Source organism: Mizuhopecten yessoensis, unplaced genomic scaffold (genome assembly GCF_002113885.1).
Source record: "Mizuhopecten yessoensis strain PY_sf001 unplaced genomic scaffold, ASM211388v2 scaffold1429, whole genome shotgun sequence".
NCBI classification, from domain to species: Eukaryota; Metazoa; Mollusca; class Bivalvia; order Pectinida; family Pectinidae; genus Mizuhopecten; species Mizuhopecten yessoensis.
In genome coordinates, this window is record NW_018404042.1 from 789,955 (window position 1) to 810,623 (window position 20,669).

Sequence of the window (20,669 nt, forward strand, 5' to 3'; positions counted from 1 at the left end):
TTTACCGCAGCGCCAACATACAAATACATAATATACCGCAGCGCCAACACACAAGGACAAAATGGACAACATGATCAACACGCGCAAAGACATAATATACCGCAGCGTCAACACACAAAGTCAAAATAATACGTAGCATCAAAGCACAAGGACAAGATAAACCACAGCATCATCACACAAAAACAAAATAAATAATACAAACAACATCATCAACACACAGAAAAAGTATACTAATAGAATCATTCACCCCCTTGGGGGTGAGATAGGAGAATCTCAACCCGAGGGGAAAGATTCTTAAGTTGCCAAACACGAGGCTTTTCGAGTGTTTGGCCACTTAAGAATCTTTCCCCTCGGGTTGAGATTCCCCTATCTTACCCACAAGGGGGTCAATTATTCTTTTTCTCTTACATGTACCCTGTTTTCCCCAATGTGTATCATATACACAATGTAATGTTGATGGATTGTTGACGTGACGTCATTGTATCGTTGAAGTGACGTCATGCCATTGTTATGAATGGGGGAATCCCCGCGGCTCAACCCTAGGGCGGGGACAGATAAATCTAGCACCGGCAAAACGGGAGAGAAATCTGTCAGGTGTGGGAGAAAAGGAAATCTACCACTGGTAAAAATGCGGATGAACCTGTCCAGGGGAAGAGAATAAAGCGTCAACACGCAGAGGCAGAGAAACTAAAGCGTCAACACGCAGGGTCAAATATTCTACGGTGTCAACACACAGGGACAAATATACTACAGCGTCAACACACAGGGACAAATATACTACAGCGTCAACACACAGGGACACAGATACTACAGCGTCAACACACAGGGACACAGATACTACAGCGTCAACACACAGGGACAAAGATACTACAGCGTCAACACACAGGGACAACAATACTACAGCGTCAACACACAGGGACAAATATACTACAGTGTCACCACACAGGGGGAGATAAATCTGTCAGGTGTGGGAGAAAAGGAAATCTCACACTGGTAAAAATGCGGATGAACCTGTCCAGGGTAAGAGAATAAAGCGTCAACACGCAGAGACAGAGAAACTAAAGCGTCAACACGCAGGGACAAATATTCTACGGTGTCAACACACAGGGACAAATATACTACAGCGTCAACACACAGGCACAAAGATATTACAGTGTCAACACACATGGACTAAGATACTACAGCGTCAACACACAGGGACAAAAATATTTCAGTGTCACCACACAGGGACACAGATACTACAGCGTCAACACACAGGGACAAAGATATTTCAGTGTCACCACACAGGGACAAAGATACTACAGTGTCGACACACAGGGACAAAGATACTACAGCGTCAACACACAGGCACAAAGATACTACAGTGTCAACACACAGGGACAAAGATACTACAGTGTCAACACACAGGGACAAAGATACTACAGCGTCAACACACAGGGACAAAGATATTACAGTGTCAACACACATGGACAAAGATACTACAGCGTCAACACACAGATACAACAATACTACAGTGTCAACACACAGGGACAAAGATACTACAGCGTCAACACACCGGGACAAAGATATTACAGTGTCAACACACATGGACAAAGATAGTACAGCGTCAACACACAGATACAACAATACTACAGTGTCAACACACAGGGACACAGATACTACAGCGTCAACACACAGGGACACAGGAACAAAGATACTACAGCGTCAACACACAGGGACAAAGATACTACAGTGTCAACACACAGGGACAAATATTCTACAGTGTCAACACACACGGACAAATATACTACAGCGTCAAAACACAGGGACACATATACTACAGCGTCAACACACAGGGACACAGGAACAAAGATACTACAGCGTCAACACACAGGGACAACAATACTACAGCATCAACACACAGGGACAAATATACTACAGTGTCAACACACAGGGACAAATATACTACAGCGTCAACATACAGGGACAAAGATACTACAGTGTTAACATACAGGGACAAACATACTACAGCGTCAACACACAGGGACACAGATACTACAGCGTCAACACCCAGGGACAAAGATACTACAGCGTCAACACCCACAGACAAAATATACTACAGCGTCAACACACAGAGACAAAATATACTACAGCGTCAACACACAGAGACAAAATATACTACAGCGTCAACACACAGCGACAAAGATACTACAGCATCAACACACAGGGACAAAGATACTAAAGCGTCAACACACAGGGACAAAGATACTGCAGCGTCAACACACAGGGACAAATAAACTACAGCGTCAACATACAGGGACAACGATACTACAGTGTTAACATACAGGGACAAAGATACTACAGCGTTAACATACAGGGACAAACATACTACAGCGTCAACACATAGGGACACAGATACTACAGCGTCAACACACAGGCACAAAGATACTACAGCGTCAACACACCGGGACAAAGATACTACAGCATCAACACACAGGGACAAAGATACTACAGCGTCAACACACAGGGACAAATATACTACAGCGTCAACATACAGGGACAAAGATACTACAGTGTCACCACACATGGACAAATATACTACAGCGTCAACACACAGGGACAAAGATACTACAGCATCAACACACAGGGACAAAGATACTACAGCGTCAACACACACAGACAAAATATACTACAGCGTCAACACACAGGGACAAATATACTACAGTGTCACCACACAGGGACAAATATACTACAGTGTCACCACACATGGACAAATATACTACAGTGTCACCACACAGGGACAAAGATACTACAGCGTCAACACACACAGACAAAATATACTACAGTGTCAACATCAAACCTTAGGCGAAATAAACCAACCCCAATTGAAAGTTTACACAACAGCATCAATGCATAGGGACAAAAAAACACCACAGCGCCAATGCACCAAGATATACAAAAAGACCACAGCGCCAATGCACCAAGATATACAAAAACACCACAGCGCCAATGCACCAAGATATACAAAAACACCGCAGCGCCAATGCACCAAGATATACAAAAACATCACAGCGCCAATGCACCAAGATATACAAAAAGACCACAGCGCCAATGCACCAAGATATACAAAAACACCACAGCGCCAATGCACCAAGATATACAAAAATCTGAATGTACAAGGACAAAACTCAAAGCACATACAACAACTTACGGCAACAACAGGAACCCAGGAGAAACCAAAACGATAGGAATCATAACATGAACTCCGACACAAAACTGGAAGCGAATTCAGATGGTCCGGAAGTGTAAAATTTCCTGCACCACATACGGCTCGCCACAAATTCTGATTAGTCACACAATGGAGTGTTTTTTTTTTGCTTCCCAAACTGAACCAGTTTTCTGACTTTTGTACGAATGAAATAATTACCGACTATTGTACGAATGAAACAGTTTACCGACTTTTGTTGGAGGCCAAAACGATCTTGCTGACTACAAGCAGAACTGGACTTATTGCACAACTAAACCCCAAACATAAAACACATGCTGAATCGGTGCTTTATCCTGAACCTTTATAAACACAAAAACAAACTACCACCGATTACATTCCTCAGATGATCGGAGTTTCTAGCTGCTTACGACCTCACGTGACACTGATGCACGCGCAAACACTCGTTTACGAGTGATCCGACACTCTCTGAGCTCAAGCACATGGCCAAGTGATGGAATAACATGACGTCGTCATAAACAACCAATAGATACCACAGACAAGAAATAATTCGATAATGATTTCATTTCGAGGAACGGAAAACTCAAGATAAACAATTGCAATAGACGATGAAGTTTGATTTACGCGAATGTAGCAATGTTTTCGTTCATTGTTTACATGTTATTATTAGTAGTTTTCATTTTTCGTATGTTAACAGATGGTGCTGGTGTCTGATGATGATCGATCGACAGAAACCAAAATGAACAGTGAATTAGTCATAGGGTAGAGCATATTGTGGAAAACTAGACTGAAGAGGTTTTGGTTTTATAGAGCAGTTTAAAGTCCTACCAACAGCTAAGGTCATTTAAGGACGTGCCACCATGTGTGTTATGTATGTGTGCCTGTGTGTGTATGTGCTGGAGGCAGGGTTTGTTGGCGTTATTGCCTACTTGCGAGAGCGCGGATCTGATGCCGACTTTATAGTGCTATCTCACTGAAATACCATGCCGAAGACATCCAGCACAGCATCCCGCCCGGTCACATTATACTGACAACGGGTGAACCAGTTGTTGTCATTACCATTAATGCTGAACGTTAAGCAGGCAATAACAACTACCATTTTTTAGGACGTTGGTATGTCTTCGAATGGGAACAGATCCCATTGCCATATACACCTGGAGACAACATTCAAGACATTGCCAAGTAAAGCGCTAGGAAATCAAAGGTAGTCAGAATCAGATAGATTTAAAATGTATATTCCAAATTTTGCAATAGGTGCAGCAGATTTATTTTGGTCGCTTTTGTGTCCCCAAGTAGAGGAACATACGCAAATTACCTTCCCACATAAGTTACCTCTTACCATCATGCAATGGGTAACATCAGGTGTATTCTTTTCTCAATCCCCCACCTGCAGAGGTGAACTGGAGAGATGTACCTCTCAAGGGAGATAACTGGCATATAAGGAGCAAGTTTGATCATCATCTTAAGTAACCCAGTTTTATTAGAGAAAAAATCGAACTCACACAGGCCAATAAACACGTAAAGTATAGAAACTATAGCCTACAATGAGCAAATGTAGTAATACCTATTAAGATAAACTACTGGACTGGGGGGTTGTACTAACCACAGGATAAAACATATACTACATACTGGACTGGAGTGAAAATACTACCTACAGGATAAAATATATACTACATACTGGACTGGAGGGGTAGTACTACCCACAAGATAAAACATATACTACACATACTTGACTGGAGGGGAAGTACTACCCACAAGATAAAACATATACTACATACTAGATTGAAGGGGTAGTACTACCCACAAGATAAAACATATACTACATACTGGACAGGAGGGTTAGTACTACCAACAGTCTAAAATTTACAACATACTGGACTGGAGTGAAAATACTACCTACAGGATCAACGATACAGCCTCCTGGACTTGATGGGCCGTACTACCCACAGGATTAAACATATACTTCATACTGGACTGGAGAGGTAGTACTACCCACTGGATTAAAAATATACTACATACTGGACGGGAGGGTTAGTACTACCAACATTCTAAAATTTACTACATACTGGGCTGGAGGGGGAATACTACCTACAGGATAAAATATATACCACATACTGGACTGGATGGGCAGCACTACACACAGGATAAAACATATACTAGATACTTGATTGGAGGGATAGTACTACCCACAACATAAAACATATACAACATACTGGCCTGGAGGGGCAGTAATAACTACAGGATAAAATATATACTACATACGGGACTGGAGGGGTAGTACTAACTACAGGATAAAATATATACTACATACTGGACTGGAGGGGTAGTACTACCTACAGGATAAAAGATACAGCATCCTGGACTTGATGGGTAGTACTACCCACAGGATTAAACATATACTACATACTGGACTGGAGGGGTAGTACTACCCACAAGATAAAACATATACTACATACTTGATTGGAGGGATAGTACTACCTACAGGATAAAACATTTAACACATACTTGACTGGAGGAGTACTTACAGGATAGAATATACAACAAGAGAATGGCACTGCACATCGTTCTATACTGGGGTTCAGGCGGGTACAGTTGAAGTAAATGTTGAGCTGCCAGTCTTTGTAGCCTTCGTCTGTGTGACTCACTCCGCAACACTTAAACTGTAATAACCAGACAGACAATAGGTTAGTCAGTATAGCATAGGGATAATCCTGAAATATATGTACGCACATTAATGCCATCAGTTTATTGAAGTTATTTAACTTCTTTTGATAAAAAGCTCAAACTCAATTTCACGTTATCGGAGTAGACCTGAGCGCTAGTGTTAAAGTGAAGTGATAATGATAAATCCCTAACAGGTTCAACCACAGGGGTCTTCAGGCCTTTACTTCGTCCGTCAGTCATTCTGTCCGTCTGTCACTTTGTCTGGGGTACACCCATATAATCTTTCACCTACAATTGCAATTTTTGTATGTAATTGTCTCCTAAGATGACAGAGAGTCATGTTCTAAAGTAGAGTTTTGTGCCAGCTGTATACAGAGTTGAGGCCCTTTGTTCAACCTCGTCACATTTTCCCGGAAATTCTTCTTATACTTTGTCTTTTATGATTGCCAAAATGTGTATGCAAGTATTTCTTGAGATGGCGGTGTGTGACGTACTGGAATTGGGTCTTGTCTTGTGAAGAATGTTTAATAGATAATCATCATCATTCTTTCTGGTTGGGAATAATACCGGAAAATAATTTCAACAATGACAAACTTTAGTCCTTAACGTCGACTGGGGTAACCTCGTCAGTCAACACTGAATTACCGATGTAGGCGTTTGGTTGTGATGCTAGATCTTGTAGGAAATGCATTATTGTAACAGCATTTCAGGTTGTTAAGAGAAAAATGGTCTCGTAATGTCGTCAGGGATACCATGTTATCATCCATAGGTCTTCAGCCTAGATACCATCGTCAGTACAATCCTTAGGTTTCTATGTAATCATATATAGGTCTTCAGTCCAGGCTCAATCATCAGTACAATCCTCAGTGTTCTATATGTAATCATATATAGGTCTTCAGTCCAGGCTCAATCGTCAGTATACTCCTCAGTGTTCTATGTGTAATGATCTGAATATCTTCACCCGGTATAACCCATTCTCAATATTTAAGGATTGGAACACATCTTTTTTAATATTTACAAGTATGATAGCATGAAACAAGGTTCCGTTAAAACATATGCCATGATGCACAGTGTTTGAACGGAACTGCGTTTCATACCATCATAAATGTTTGGAAGATGCATTTCGATTCTGTCCTTAACATTCAGAACAGCAAATAAAGTATATTTTTTGTTATTTGTAGTCTTATTTGGTTCAAAATTACATTTTAAACAAACTGTTTTACCGAGTGGTGGAACAGCCATTTATAAGGGAACAATATCGTGGGAATATCCGTCACAATTTGAAGTTGACGTCACGTCATGCATTGGTCCCAGATTACGCAAATAATTTGACGGAAAGCCCCGAACAGCTTCAGATTGGAAAATATCAACGTGCAGCATGTGTTGCTCATATTGGATATGCTTTTTGTATGTATGTTTAACTAATGACTGTACACAGAAAATGTAAATATATCATAATGCTATCTTTCTACTTTTGAAATCAAGTTCTGATAACAGATATTATAGTTTTCAAAATGTCGTGTCAAATTTTATTATGTCATGCAAATTTCATTGTTATACATAACGCATGATGCCACTTTTGTGTTTTGATCATGATTTTAATATTTTGATTTCGACTTCATATGACTTCTCAACTTTATCACATTAAGGTTTTAATAAGCAAGGCTTACTGGGGCTGGGGCACTCAGAGATATACCCTTCAGGAGAGACGTATTATGCGAGTCACGTGATCAAGTTCTTCCCTTGTGTTATACAAGTAGCATTGCGTCATACAAAGCAATACAAAACACAATACTACACCACACAATTACAGGCAATATGACGTGTTTGGAGAGAGCCACTAAAGCAAAACCTCGATATAATGCCCCTCGTTCGTTTGCCACCTCCCTTACGGCCAACTTATTTCAACGTCACTTTCCCCTTTTTTCTTTAGATTCCATTTTTATTTTTCCTCATTTTATCGCCAAACATTTTTAAAGTGTATTACACCAAAACTTCTCTGCAGAAACGATGGCAGTGTATGGAGGTTTTACTCTGGTTAAAATTATCGCATTAGCAAGTTGATGTATTTGGCTAAGTTTGCTCATTCTTTCGTATTTTTAACAATGCTTTTGAATCATCCATCTTCTACATTTCAATAATTGGCGGATAATATAATTTCTGTATTTAAAATCAAAGATTTTACATAAGACAGTCCTATGAATACGATATATTATCATTTACAAGTATAGTGTACATGGTGATAGGGAATCTATAATGACAAAATAAAATGTAAATTATCACACAAGTCTATCGGACAGCTGATATAGTGTAATGTATATCTTGACCAAATTTCCATTTCACGTGAATAGACTAAACGCTGTTTTAAGTACTGTAAAAGAGGAAGTTTTCACGGTGTGGAAATGTTCGCGGTTTTTCGCGTTGAGTAAACTAGCGCGAAAATGTCCACACGCGAATATTCCGTTATAAATTATATCGATAACATAGCTATTGCCATAGGAAAATTCCCACGTCGTAATCGCGTTTACAGGGTCACAACGCGAACATTTCCACACGCGAAAATTTCCAACTTTACCGTATTACCGCACAGTATTTTATTTACATTTCCGTTGCAAGCGCTCTGGATAAACATATCAACTAAAATGTTGTGAGGGTTGCATGCTACTCAGATCTCAGACATGTTAATGTTTTCCAGACGGATATTATTCCGGTCTTTCCATCATACTTTTAGGGTGCAATTATGTCGTTCCGTCAAGTCGGAAAATTTGATAGGAAATCCGAAACTATTTCCGATATACGTTTGGGCTGGAAACGATAACCGCACAAAATTGAGTCAAATCCAACCAAAAAACCGTTGGTCGTCGGTGACAATAATTGGTAAATAGCATGGAACAATGGAATGGGAACAAGACGGAACCCAACCCACCTCCGAGTTATACGTAGGTGCTTACAAGCGTATTATTCAAAATACGTTTCCCGAGCATCATTGAAATGTTTGTAAGCAACCGGGTTTCAATCCTTAAATAAATGTTGAGAATCTCCTTTTCAAATTGTATACGTATTTGTATACAGTAGATGTATTTGTATGGTAATTCGTATTTATATTAAGTATTTTTCTATTTGTATCCTTTTTCATCATGTTGTTAAACAATGTACCTTATTATCTGAACAAGGAATTATAGATCTGAACACGTATTTTAATTAAACAAGTTATAATGTTTATAAACAAGGTATTACGCATTTGTATTGATATTGTAGTTTTCATACACATGATAATGACCTTGATAGATGATGTATAGAGAATGATACACTCTTTTCCCATATCGGACCTGTACCAACCCTCGGACTAATACCCCTCAGGCTGACATGGAAGTCCCAGGTTGAACCGGGATGTGACATAGGTAAAGGTATGTACATTTCTCTATCTATCAAGCATTATGTATGTATATGAAATACTTTATGTTAATCATATTTCGACTAGCAACTTTGCAGTACTGAATGGCGTCAAACCGGAAGATAAGTTTATAAATTTAGACACTCACCGCTCATTCTTTATTGATGTGTGTGTTCGCTGACACAAACTTGTTATTTCATGTCTGGTATGATGTCGACACGTCCAGACTGCGTGTGTACTTTATGTCAACAATACCATACATACATCTGTACTCCTGCATCAGACTGTGCGGTATCCGGACCCACAAACGAAACGATTGATCATTCATTTCGAATTACGTCCACGAAAAATCAATCATTTTTACTTATTTAGTTATGACTATTCTCCCAAATCTCCATTCTAGCGAAACAAATATATCGATTAATTTGGATCTCAAATGGTGAGAAGTTGCTATGCGAATGTATAACGAAGTATTTCTGGATTGGTTTGACGTGACTTCCGTCAAAGCCCGTAGGAGGAAGCCGTCCAAGAAAACATTGATGTATCGTATGTGACATCTAACCTAATGTAGCTGGTCATTATTCATAACAGTTCGTAATATATGGGCAAATTTAACACGTTTCAAAGTGAGAAACTATCAAAATATTGTTCTGCTACGAATATTCTTTAAAAGAACACTCGTTAACCGCGTGAACTGGGGCCTACACAGCGGCGTATCAAGATCGGGCAGCCAAAGGGAAATTGAGTGGGAAGAAGTATGGAGAGATATTTACAGCTCCTTCGAGTACCCTCTAAAACAAATGTCTAGATCTGCACAGGAACTGTTCACGACTCTTCGTCTGCCATATCTATTGTCAAACTGACATCATTTTTTTAAAGCGGAAGTCCTTATATGGTCTGTTGAATGATTTATTCTAAAATTAAGATCAACATCACATGTGGAGCCCAACACGTGTGATGGTTAACAACAACTAACGGTCAACAAATCTGAATTTTAACAGGTTGTGAAGGTCAACAATACGCGAGTGTCAACAATACGTGAGGGTCAGCAATACGCGGAGGTCAACAATACGAGAAGTTCAACAATACGCAGAGTTCATCAATACGCGAAGGTCAACATACGCGAAGGTCAACAATACATGAAGGTTAACAACACGCGGAGGTCAACAATACATGAACGTGAAGGTTAACAATACATAAAGTTCAACAATACGTGAAGGTCAATAACACGCGGAGGTCAACAATACGTGAAGGTCAGCAATATGTGAAGGTCGACAATACGTGAAGATCAACAACACATGAAGGTTAACAACACGCGGAGGTCAACAATACGTGAACGTGAAGGTCAACAATACATAAAGTTCAACAATACGTGAAAGGTCAACAATACATGAAGGTCAACAATACGTGAAGGTCAGCAATACGCAGAGGTCAAAAATAGGTGAAGGTCAACAATACGCGGAGGTCAACAATACGTGAAAGTTAACAATACGCGAAGGTCAACAATACGTGGAGGTCAACAATACACGGAGGTCAACAATACGTGAAGGTCAACGATACATGGAGGTCAACAACATGTAAAAGTAAACAGTCCGTTCATGTCAAAACACGCGTGGAGGCCAATAACAAGCAAGGTCAATACCACTTGACGGTTAACACGTTTTTTTTAAACCTGTTAAAAACATGTGAGATTAATAACAAATGAGAGTAAACAAATGATAGACAACATGTTTACGTCAACAATTGATGAAGGTTAACAACATGTCGAGGTCAACAACATGTTGAGGTCAACAAAATGTGAAGGACGACAACATGTGAAGGTCTTTAACATGTGAAGGTCAACAGTATGTGAAGGTCTATAACATGTGAAGGTCTATTCCACAACAACAACATTTGGAGGTCAACATTATGAAAAATGTAAATTACATGCAAACGATTTAAAACACTTTAAGATCGTGAAAAAAAGTGTGGTATTTATACATGAATCTTACACATTGTACATGTATTGATACAATAGAGGACAATTTATAATTCCAGATAAGATAATTGAAATTAACCTGTTTTTGAACGTTGTCCATCCATACTTTGTAGTAATCGTCATCTTTGTATCGAACGATGGCTTTCTTTAAAACTTTCTCCGGCGCATGACGTAGATTTTCCCGCGCTGTTGGGTCTGAGTAGAAGACGATGATGAGAGTTCCCGCCACAATTTCTACGACGAGGACGAGAGACAATGACAGATGAAACTGGAAAAAGGAAATACAAACAATGCAATACGTATAGTGCAGACCCAGCGCCTATTGGCAGGACGTGGTTCATTATTTCTGTTTATCAATTGACTTGAGTGAACAGGCACCCGCCGCTTTGGACGCAGTTGAGGATGGATGTTCGCACAAAAGATTGAAAATAAAACTCAAACACTTAACTCCTTGATATTCTTTAAAAATACCTAGACATTTGTTTCTGGAAACGTAACGTTATTTTAACGGTGAACAAGTTGACCGGATATTGAGACCGTCAATGTAAATACCAGATAATCTTCGTTTGTTATTATTTTATTTGTTACAAATTATTTCCTTGGTATTTATAAAGATTATAGGTCAAATGCCCATTTGTTTAGTACGTTTTCACTTGCTAAATCCATTGGACAAACGAGAATTTTTGATGTTTAAAAGCATATGAGCACAACACCTTCTGACAACACAGTGCGCGTCTAATTGCGGCGTGGTAAACATTGAATCTCGTCTGTCTGAACAGTCTGATTTTCAATAATTATCCGGAATAACAAAACGACGGACAGTTGTTACAATGACAATGGATTCCTAGTCACTCTATAAATTGGTTCTATTGAGTATAAAAAAACCGTCCATGCTGTAACTTCTTCGATCGATTGGAGATCAGATAAACACACTTTTGTTGCCTCTGTTTACATTTGGCTTGAAATTTGAAGACGACCTTTTGTTAATTAATTCTCGACCATTTTGGAATGGTTGTTATGAGAACGCCAGTAATGAAAGCGGAGACTGTGTACATTTAGGTTTTTTAGCAGTATTGGTTTTGCTCGTTATCCAAATAAATATCGTATCCGTCGTCTAGCAAAGACACCAATTGAAAAGTAATGAAAAATCCGCCATCGATCACCTTCCACAAACATGGTTTGTCGACAGAAGATCATAGTCACTAAGTGCGCGCTGAGTTCAAGATATATAGAACAGAATCCAGCAAATAACTAAAGATTATAGGGAATGTACCTTACAAAGCATTATCCACGTGCAAAATCAGTAGTTTCTGTGGCATATTATCATAAATGTACTGTGTACGTAACTGGTAACTTACGTACCTTATTTAGTATATCGTAAGCGACCCTTATTGCATTTGTCATAAGCGACTCCCGCCTTTTTCAGATTAAACTATCCGTCTCATTTGCATACACACGGCTCCATGCGTTATCCTCACTCGTCACATCTCGGCAGATTCCGTACCTACATGATAAAGGGTACCGGAATCGGCCGAGGTTAATCCTCCAACAGGGACCTGAGGATTTTTTACAGCTATATTTGGAGTGGTGCGAGTGGCAGGAAGCGCAGCCCCCCCCCCCCCCCAAAAAAAACCCCCCTGACAATCAACACGACAAAATTCGGCACGTCGCTGACGTCAACCTCATGAATACATTGTAAAAAGAGTCTCTATAACGCGACTTGGAAATGGCGTGTCAGTGTTTTTGGAGGAAACGGAGGTCATGTCTGCAATTTTTAAAAAGAAAAAATCAATTTTTCCAACGGTACTCAGTTTATTTTTGAACATCAACTAAATGTGGTTGTTGATGCAAGAACGTTAGGTGGGGTCCACATCGAGAGCTTGATGTAAACCCCTAAATCGTGTAAAATTACTGTAAACTTGTGCTTTTAACAGGGCGCTACAGTTTCAACATGTTTGCCTTATTTGGAAGTGTATACATGTTCAGTTTTTACCTGGTGGCGCTGAGCCACACTGTGTGGTGTGGTATAGAATCGCAGCTCTAGATGTCACGGACAGATCTAGTGCGATAACTGGGGACCTAGCGACATATTACACCGTTGTTTATCACTATCTTCTGCGATAACAGAAAACTAGAAAGATCGAGGGACGATGCTAGCCTGTGACATTAAGTAGAAGTTACCATAATAACTGTCAATTGCCTGTCAAAGTACTTGAGGGATCATACTAGAGAATCAGGCTTACCCGACAGTCTGCGCTCTGTCCTTTATACCTAATCAATTATTTGTTTGTTTGTGTTGGGTTAAACGTCCTCGCAACATCAAATGCCGTTTGAAGACAGATGCTAAGGGAGATCACCGCAAACAGAGAGTAGGGAAGTGAAAAAAGGAGAGATAGGGATCCAATGTTTTGCAATGGGGCAGCAGCAGGTCTATTCTTTCTCCGAACCTACACGTGCAATAGAAAACTTACATGTATAGGGGAATATATCGGGGAAAAAGTATATCACTCTCATCAACGTGACGATGACAGGATTTTCCTTTCAGGTTTTAAACTTTATTTTTCCTTAATTAATTTTGATAAAAACTGATTTATCTACGACTATGTATCGGATCCAACACACGACAGAGAGTTTGGAGTGGGGGTATTTAAAAATTCTTAAATGCAACATGATCTTAAATATTCCAGTAGCAAAAAAATCGATTTTCTTACGTTTTAAGAAATTCTTTTTTGTTTAACCGCTCCCTCGTCTTACCCTTGTTGTTTCTTTTAATAAAAATTGACAGCGGACCACTATAGCGGTTTCCGTAAGCCTTTGCTCATTGTTTCATCAACAAGTGAAATCCTTTTGACCAGGTTACTGAGTACATAGATGTCCTACAATGTTATATCATTATAGCGACACCCGGATGTCTTTAAACGAGAAAGACTCTTGAAGTTCTTCTTTTGAAAGTCCCTTTATAATGTTTATATAGAATGTGCTGATATTCAATCAAAATTTAAAATGGCGGAAAATTTGTGAAAAGAGTCGGTGATTAAACTGGAAAGAATTGGTTGTGGTGGGGAAGGGATGGAGTGGGGTTAAAATGTATTGGATCTTTCGTTCAAAATCAAACAATTTGGGACAACAGATAAAGACGGCTGTAGACTACGCATCTTTATAGATTATCAAACTGTATTTTCAGGGTTCGTCGTGAGAACAATTTTCTCATCGCGGGCACGTGGATAAATCGACATTTTATCTACGTGCGAGCGATGAGAACATTGTTCGAACGACAAACACTGAAAATACTGTATGATACACTATTTATCATCTATATACTACTACCTTATATATTTCTCCATTTAAAAAACTCAACTAAACATCATGTTTTCCAAATGATTTCTAAGCTCAATGGTCAACGATCGCCTGTGACAAACGTAAACACATACAAGTTTTGCGCGGAGGAATACAACGAACCTTAAAACTACGTAGAAAAAAATATTTTAAAAATAATTCTATCGTCATTGGCTTTTCCATATGCACATTTACACCCAAATGGTGTTTTGATTCTCACAATATTTTCCTGTAACTTTGTATTGATATGCTTATGACGGACTATTTTCTTACGCGGATCACTTTTGTGTGGACACTATTTCCGGTTTCGGGCGTCATCTGGTGTGAGCAGACTTTGTTTTTTTTAGAAAATACGTTCCAAAGTGCTGGGGAATGGGAAAATCCGTTCTCAAGTTCTTCTCAAGTCGTGCTCAACTTCTTCTCATACTGACAACCAATGATAATGAATGTATCAAGCGACCGGTAGGTGGTATAAAGTAGTATATAGATGATCAAGCTTTTTACCAGGCTGTTCTACATCTTCTCTATCAGCAAATGATTATTTTGAAAGGAGTTTATCAAAAATCATTTACTTCAAAAGACAACTATTTAAAATGTTGGACATTTGATTAACGGAAAACGAAGTAAATGTACGCATATAGTCCTGTGACAAAATTCATCGTCTATTCGATAAATGACACTTTAAAAAATCTAAAGAACGATTGCTTGTGTTTGGCGCCATAACTATGCAAACTTAATGATGTTCTATTAATTATTACTCAAAACTCTCTTTCAGACATATTGCAGATTAAATATGGAAATAATGAGGATGGTGTTATGCAAGTACTTTTCCATGATCGACCGCGACCGAGTGCTTGTGTGTCTGTAATTACATAACATAACGAGACGAACACGAAATCGGAAGAAAACGGAATCGATGTTTTGATTTCGCAATCATTGTTATTTTAAGTACGTTCTTCCCAATTTTCTGATTTAGGTAATTTGGGCAAACGAACGACTAGATGTTTGCTGGGGAATCAATTATTTTACGTCGCAGTTGACAAAGACTTAACAGAAATAGCCGGACTACGTTTTCCGAGTAACAGCCGGTAATTAGACGGTCCTCTACATAGCTTTAGAATATACCAGCGGCGCTCGTGGCTCCGCGGTGGAATATTTAGATTTCTAAGAGAGAAGTTGCTTTTAGCTTGCGGCGAAAGTTATTTGCGGGTTATACCAATTATATTTGCGATTAGATTCAATCGAATGCAATTGTATGCATGTAATTGCTATAATAACACAAAAGTTTAGTTTCTCATCAAAAAATATGATCTTAATGACAGTTCGGAGAAAATTACATTTCCGGCTTCAAGTTGTCTTCTACAGTGTGTTTTTCGTTATTGATACTTTGTAGTTTAAATTTGACATGGTTTTCGTTGTATTTGTTTATTTCATCTTTTCTTAAATGGGTATACTACTAAGTCTACCTCTCTCTATGGTTATACTACTAAGTTCACCTCTCTCTATGGTATACTACTAAGTCCGCCTCTCTCTATTGGTATCCTACTAAGTCCGCCTCTCTCTATGGTATACTTCTAAGTTCACCTCTCTCTATAGGTATACTACTAAGTCTACCTCTCTCTATGGTTATACTATTAAGTTCACCTCTCTCTATGGGTATACTACTAAGTCTACCTCTCTCTATGGTTATACTATTAACTTCACCTCTCTCTATGGGTATACTACTGAGTTCGCCTCTCTCTATTGGTATACTACTAAGTCGCCCTCTCTCTAGGGGTATGATCCTAAGTCCGCCTCTCTCTATGGTATACTGCTAAGTTCACCTCTCTCTATAGGTATACTACTAAGTCTACCTCTCTGTATGGGTATACTTCTAAGTCTACCTCTCTCTATGGGTATCCTACAAAGTCTACCTCTCTCTATGGGTATACTACTAAGTTCGCCTCTCTCTATTGGTATACTACTAAGTCCGCCTCTCTCTATGGTATACTTCTAAGTTCACCTCTCTCTATAGGTATACTACTAAGTCCGCCTCTCTCTATGTGTATACTACTAAGTCCGCCTCTCTCTATGGGTATACCACTACGTCCACCGATCTCTATGGGTATACTACTAAGGCTACCTCTCTGTATGGGTATACTTCTAAGTCTACCTCTCTCTATGGTATGTTGTACTGGTATGTGGTCCTCAATACCTCTAGGGTTGTACTACTAAGTCCGCCTCTCTTTATTGGTATCCTACTAAGTCCGCCTCTCTCTTTGGGTATACTACTAAGCATATCTCTTTCTATGGGTATACCACTACGTCCCCCTCTCTCTATGGGTATACTATAAAGTCCGCCTCTCTCTATGTGTATCCTACTAAGTCCGCCTTTCTCTATGGGTATCCTACTTAGTCCGCCTCTCTCTATGGGTACACTACTAAGTCCGCCTCTCTCGCCTCTCTCTATGGTATATTTCTAAGTCTACCTCTCTCTATGGTATACTACTAAGTCTACCTCTATCTATGGGTATACTATCAAGTCTTCCTCTCTCTATGGTATACGACTAAGTCTCCCTCTCTCTATGATATACTACTAAGTCTACCTCTATCTATGGGTATACTATCAAGTCTTCCTATACTACTAAGCATATCTCTTTCTATGGGTATACCACGACGTCCACCTCTCTCTATGGGTATACTACCAAGTCTACCTCTCTCTATTGGTATACTACTAAGTCGACCTCTCTCTATGGGTATACTCCTAAGTCCACCTCTCTCTATGGTTTTACTATTAAGTTCACCTCTCTCTATGGTATACTACTAAGCCTTCCTCTCTCTATGACTAAGCCCGCCTCTCTCTATTGGTATCCTACTAAGTCCGCCTCTCTCTTTGGGTATACTACTAAGCATATCTATATCTGGGTATACTACTAAGTCTGCCTCTCTCTATGGGTATATTACTAAGTCTCCCTCTCTCTATGATATACTACTAAGTCTACCTCTATCTATGGGTATACTATCAAGTCTTCCTCTCTCTATGGTATACTACTAAGCCTTCCTCTCTCTATGACTAAGCCCGCCTCTCTCTATGGGTATACCGCTACGTCCACCTCTCTCTATGGGTATACTATAAAGTCCGCCTCTCTCTATGTGTATACTACTAAGTCCGCCTCTCTCTATGGGTATACTACTAAGCATATCTCTCTATGGGTATACTACTAAGCATATCTCTCTCTGGGTATACTACTAAGTCCGCCTCTCTCTATGGGTACACTACTAAGTCCGCCTCTCTCTATGGTATACTTCTAAGTCTACCTCTCTCTATGGGTATATTACTAAGTCTACCTCTCTCTGTGAGTATACTACTAAGCATATCTCTCTCAATGGGTATCTACTAAGTCCGCCTCTCTCTATGGGTATAATACTAAGTCTACCTCTCTCTATTGGTATACTACTAAGTCGACCTCTCTCTATGGGTATGATACTAAGTCCGCCTCTCTCTATGGTATACTTCTAAGTCTACCTCTCTCTATGGGTATAATACTAAGTCCGCCTGCCTCTCTCTATGGTATACTCCTAAGTCTACCTCTCTCTATGGGTATATTACTAAGTCTACCTCTCTCTGTGAGTATACTACTAAGCATATCTCTCTCTATGGGTATCTTCTAAGTCCGCCTCTCTCTATAGGTATAATACTAAGTCTACCTCTCTCTATTGGTATACTACTAAGTCTACCTCTCTCTGTGAGTATACTACTAAGCATATCTCTCTCTATGGGTATCTTCTAAGTCCGCCTCTCTCTATGTGTATACTACTAAGTCCGCCTCTCTCTATGGGTATACTACTAAGTCCGTCTCTCTCTATGTGTATACTACTAAGTCCGCCTTTCTCTATGGGTATACTACTTAGTCCGCCTCTCTCTATGGGTATAATACTTAGTCTACCTCTCTCTATGGTATACTACTAAGTCTACCTCTCTCTATGGGTATACTTCTAAGTCTACCTCTCTCTATGGTTATAATACTTAGTCCGCCTCTCTCTATGGTATACTACTAAGTCTGCCTCTCTCTATGGGTATACTTCTAAGTCTACCTCTCTCTATGGGTATAATACTTAGTCCGCCTCTCTCTATGGTATACTACTAAGTCTACCTCTCTCTATGGTATACTACTAAGCCTTCCTCTCTCTATGGGTATACTACTAAGTCCGCCTCTCTCTATGGTATAATACTAAATCTACCTCTCTCTATGGGTATACCACTACGTCCACCTCTCTCTATGGGTATACTACAAAGTCCGCCTCTCTCTAAGGGTATACCACTACGTCTACCTCTCTCTATGGGTATACTACTAAGTCTGCCTCTCTCTATGGGTATACTTCTAAGTCCGCCTCTCTCTATGGTATAATCCTAAATCTACCTCTCTCTATGGGTATACCCCTACGTCCACCTCTCTCTATGGGTATACTACTAAGTCTACCTCTCTCTATGGTATACTACTAAGTCTTCCTCTCTCTATGGGTATACCACTACGTCCACCTCTCTCTATGGGTATACTACTAAGTCCGCCTCTCTCTAAGGGTATACCACTACGTCAACCTCTCTCTATGGGTATACTACTAAGTCTACCTCTCTCTATGGTATACAACTAAGTCTACCTCTCTCTATTGGTATACTACTAAGTCCGCCTCTCTCTATGGGTATACTACTAAGTCTACCTCTCTCTATGGGTATACTTCTAAGTCTACCTCTCTCTATGGGATTAATACTAAGTCCGCCTCTCTCTATGGGTATACTACTAAGTCCGCCTCTCTCTATGGGTATACCACTACGTCCACCTCTATCTATGGGTATACTATCAAGTCTTCCTCTCTCTATGGTATACTACTAAGTCTACCTCTCTCTATGATATACTACTAAGTCTACCTCTCTCTATGGTATACTACTAAGTCCGCCTCTCTCTATGGTATACTACTAAGTCTACCTCTCTCTATGGTATACTACTAAGTCTACCTCTCTCTATGGGTATACCACTAAGTCCGCCTCTCTCTATGGTATACTACCAAGTCTACCTCTCTCTATGGGTATACCACTACGTCCGCCTCTCTCTATGGGTATACCACTACGTCCACCTCTCTCTATGGGTATACTACTAAGTCTACCTCTCTCTATGGGTATACTACTAAGTCCGCCTCTCTCTATGGGTATACCACTACGTCCACCTCTCTCTATGGGTATACTACTAAGTCTACCTCTCTCTATGGTATACTACTAAGTCCGCCTCTCTCTATGGGTATACTACTACGTCCACCTCTCTCTATGGGTATACTACTAAGTCTACCTCTCTCTATGGTATACAACTAAGTCTACCTCTCTCTATTGGTATACTACTAAGTCCGCCTCTCTCTATGGGTATACTACTAAGTCTACATCTCTGTATGGGTATACTTCTAAGTCTACCTCTCTCTATGGGATTAATACTAAGTCCGCCTCTCTCTATGGGTATACTACTTAGTCCGCCTCTCTCTCTATGGGTATAATACTTAGTCTACCTCTCTCTATGGTATCCTACTAAGTCTACCTCTCTCTATGGGTATACTACTAAGTCCGCCTCTCTCTATGGTATACTACTAAGTCTACCTCTCTCTATGGTATACTACTAAGTCTACCTCTCTCTATGGGTATACTTCTAAGTCTACCTCTCTCTATGGGTATAATACTTAGTCCGCCTCTCTCTATTGGTATACTACTAAGTCTACCTCTCTCTATGGGATTAATACTAAGTCCGCCTCTCTCTATGGTATACTTCTAAGTCTACCCCTCTCTATGGGTATACTACTAAGTCTGCCTCTCTCTATTGGTATACTACTAAGTCTACCTCTCTCTATGGGATTAATACTAAGTCCGCCTCTCTCGGGCGGTATACTACTAAGTCTGCCTCTCTTTATGGGTATACTACTATGTCTACCTCTTTCTTGGTTCACTGCTATTTCCGTCTGTTTCTGTGGGCATATAAATAATTCTGGCTCTTCGTATGTATAACACGATTTCTGACCCTTCGTATGTATAACACGAATTCTGACCCTTCGTATATATAACACGAATTCTGACC

At 39.8% G+C, this 20,669-nt stretch overlaps 1 protein-coding gene across 1 annotated transcript in view; it reads right to left on the minus strand.

The window, feature by feature from the left end:
* Nucleotides 1–20,669, minus strand: part of LOC110462260 (tetraspanin-33-like) — a 68,365-nt gene that overhangs the window by 15,498 nt on the left and 32,198 nt on the right. Inside the window, exons 4-5 of the mRNA XM_021516162.1 lie at nucleotides 11,321–11,509; nucleotides 5,731–5,865 (exon numbers count right to left, since the gene is read on the minus strand). Coding sequence (XP_021371837.1) covers nucleotides 5,731–5,865; nucleotides 11,321–11,509 — 324 coding nt within the window. The remainder of the gene's footprint in view (nucleotides 1–5,730; nucleotides 5,866–11,320; nucleotides 11,510–20,669) is intronic.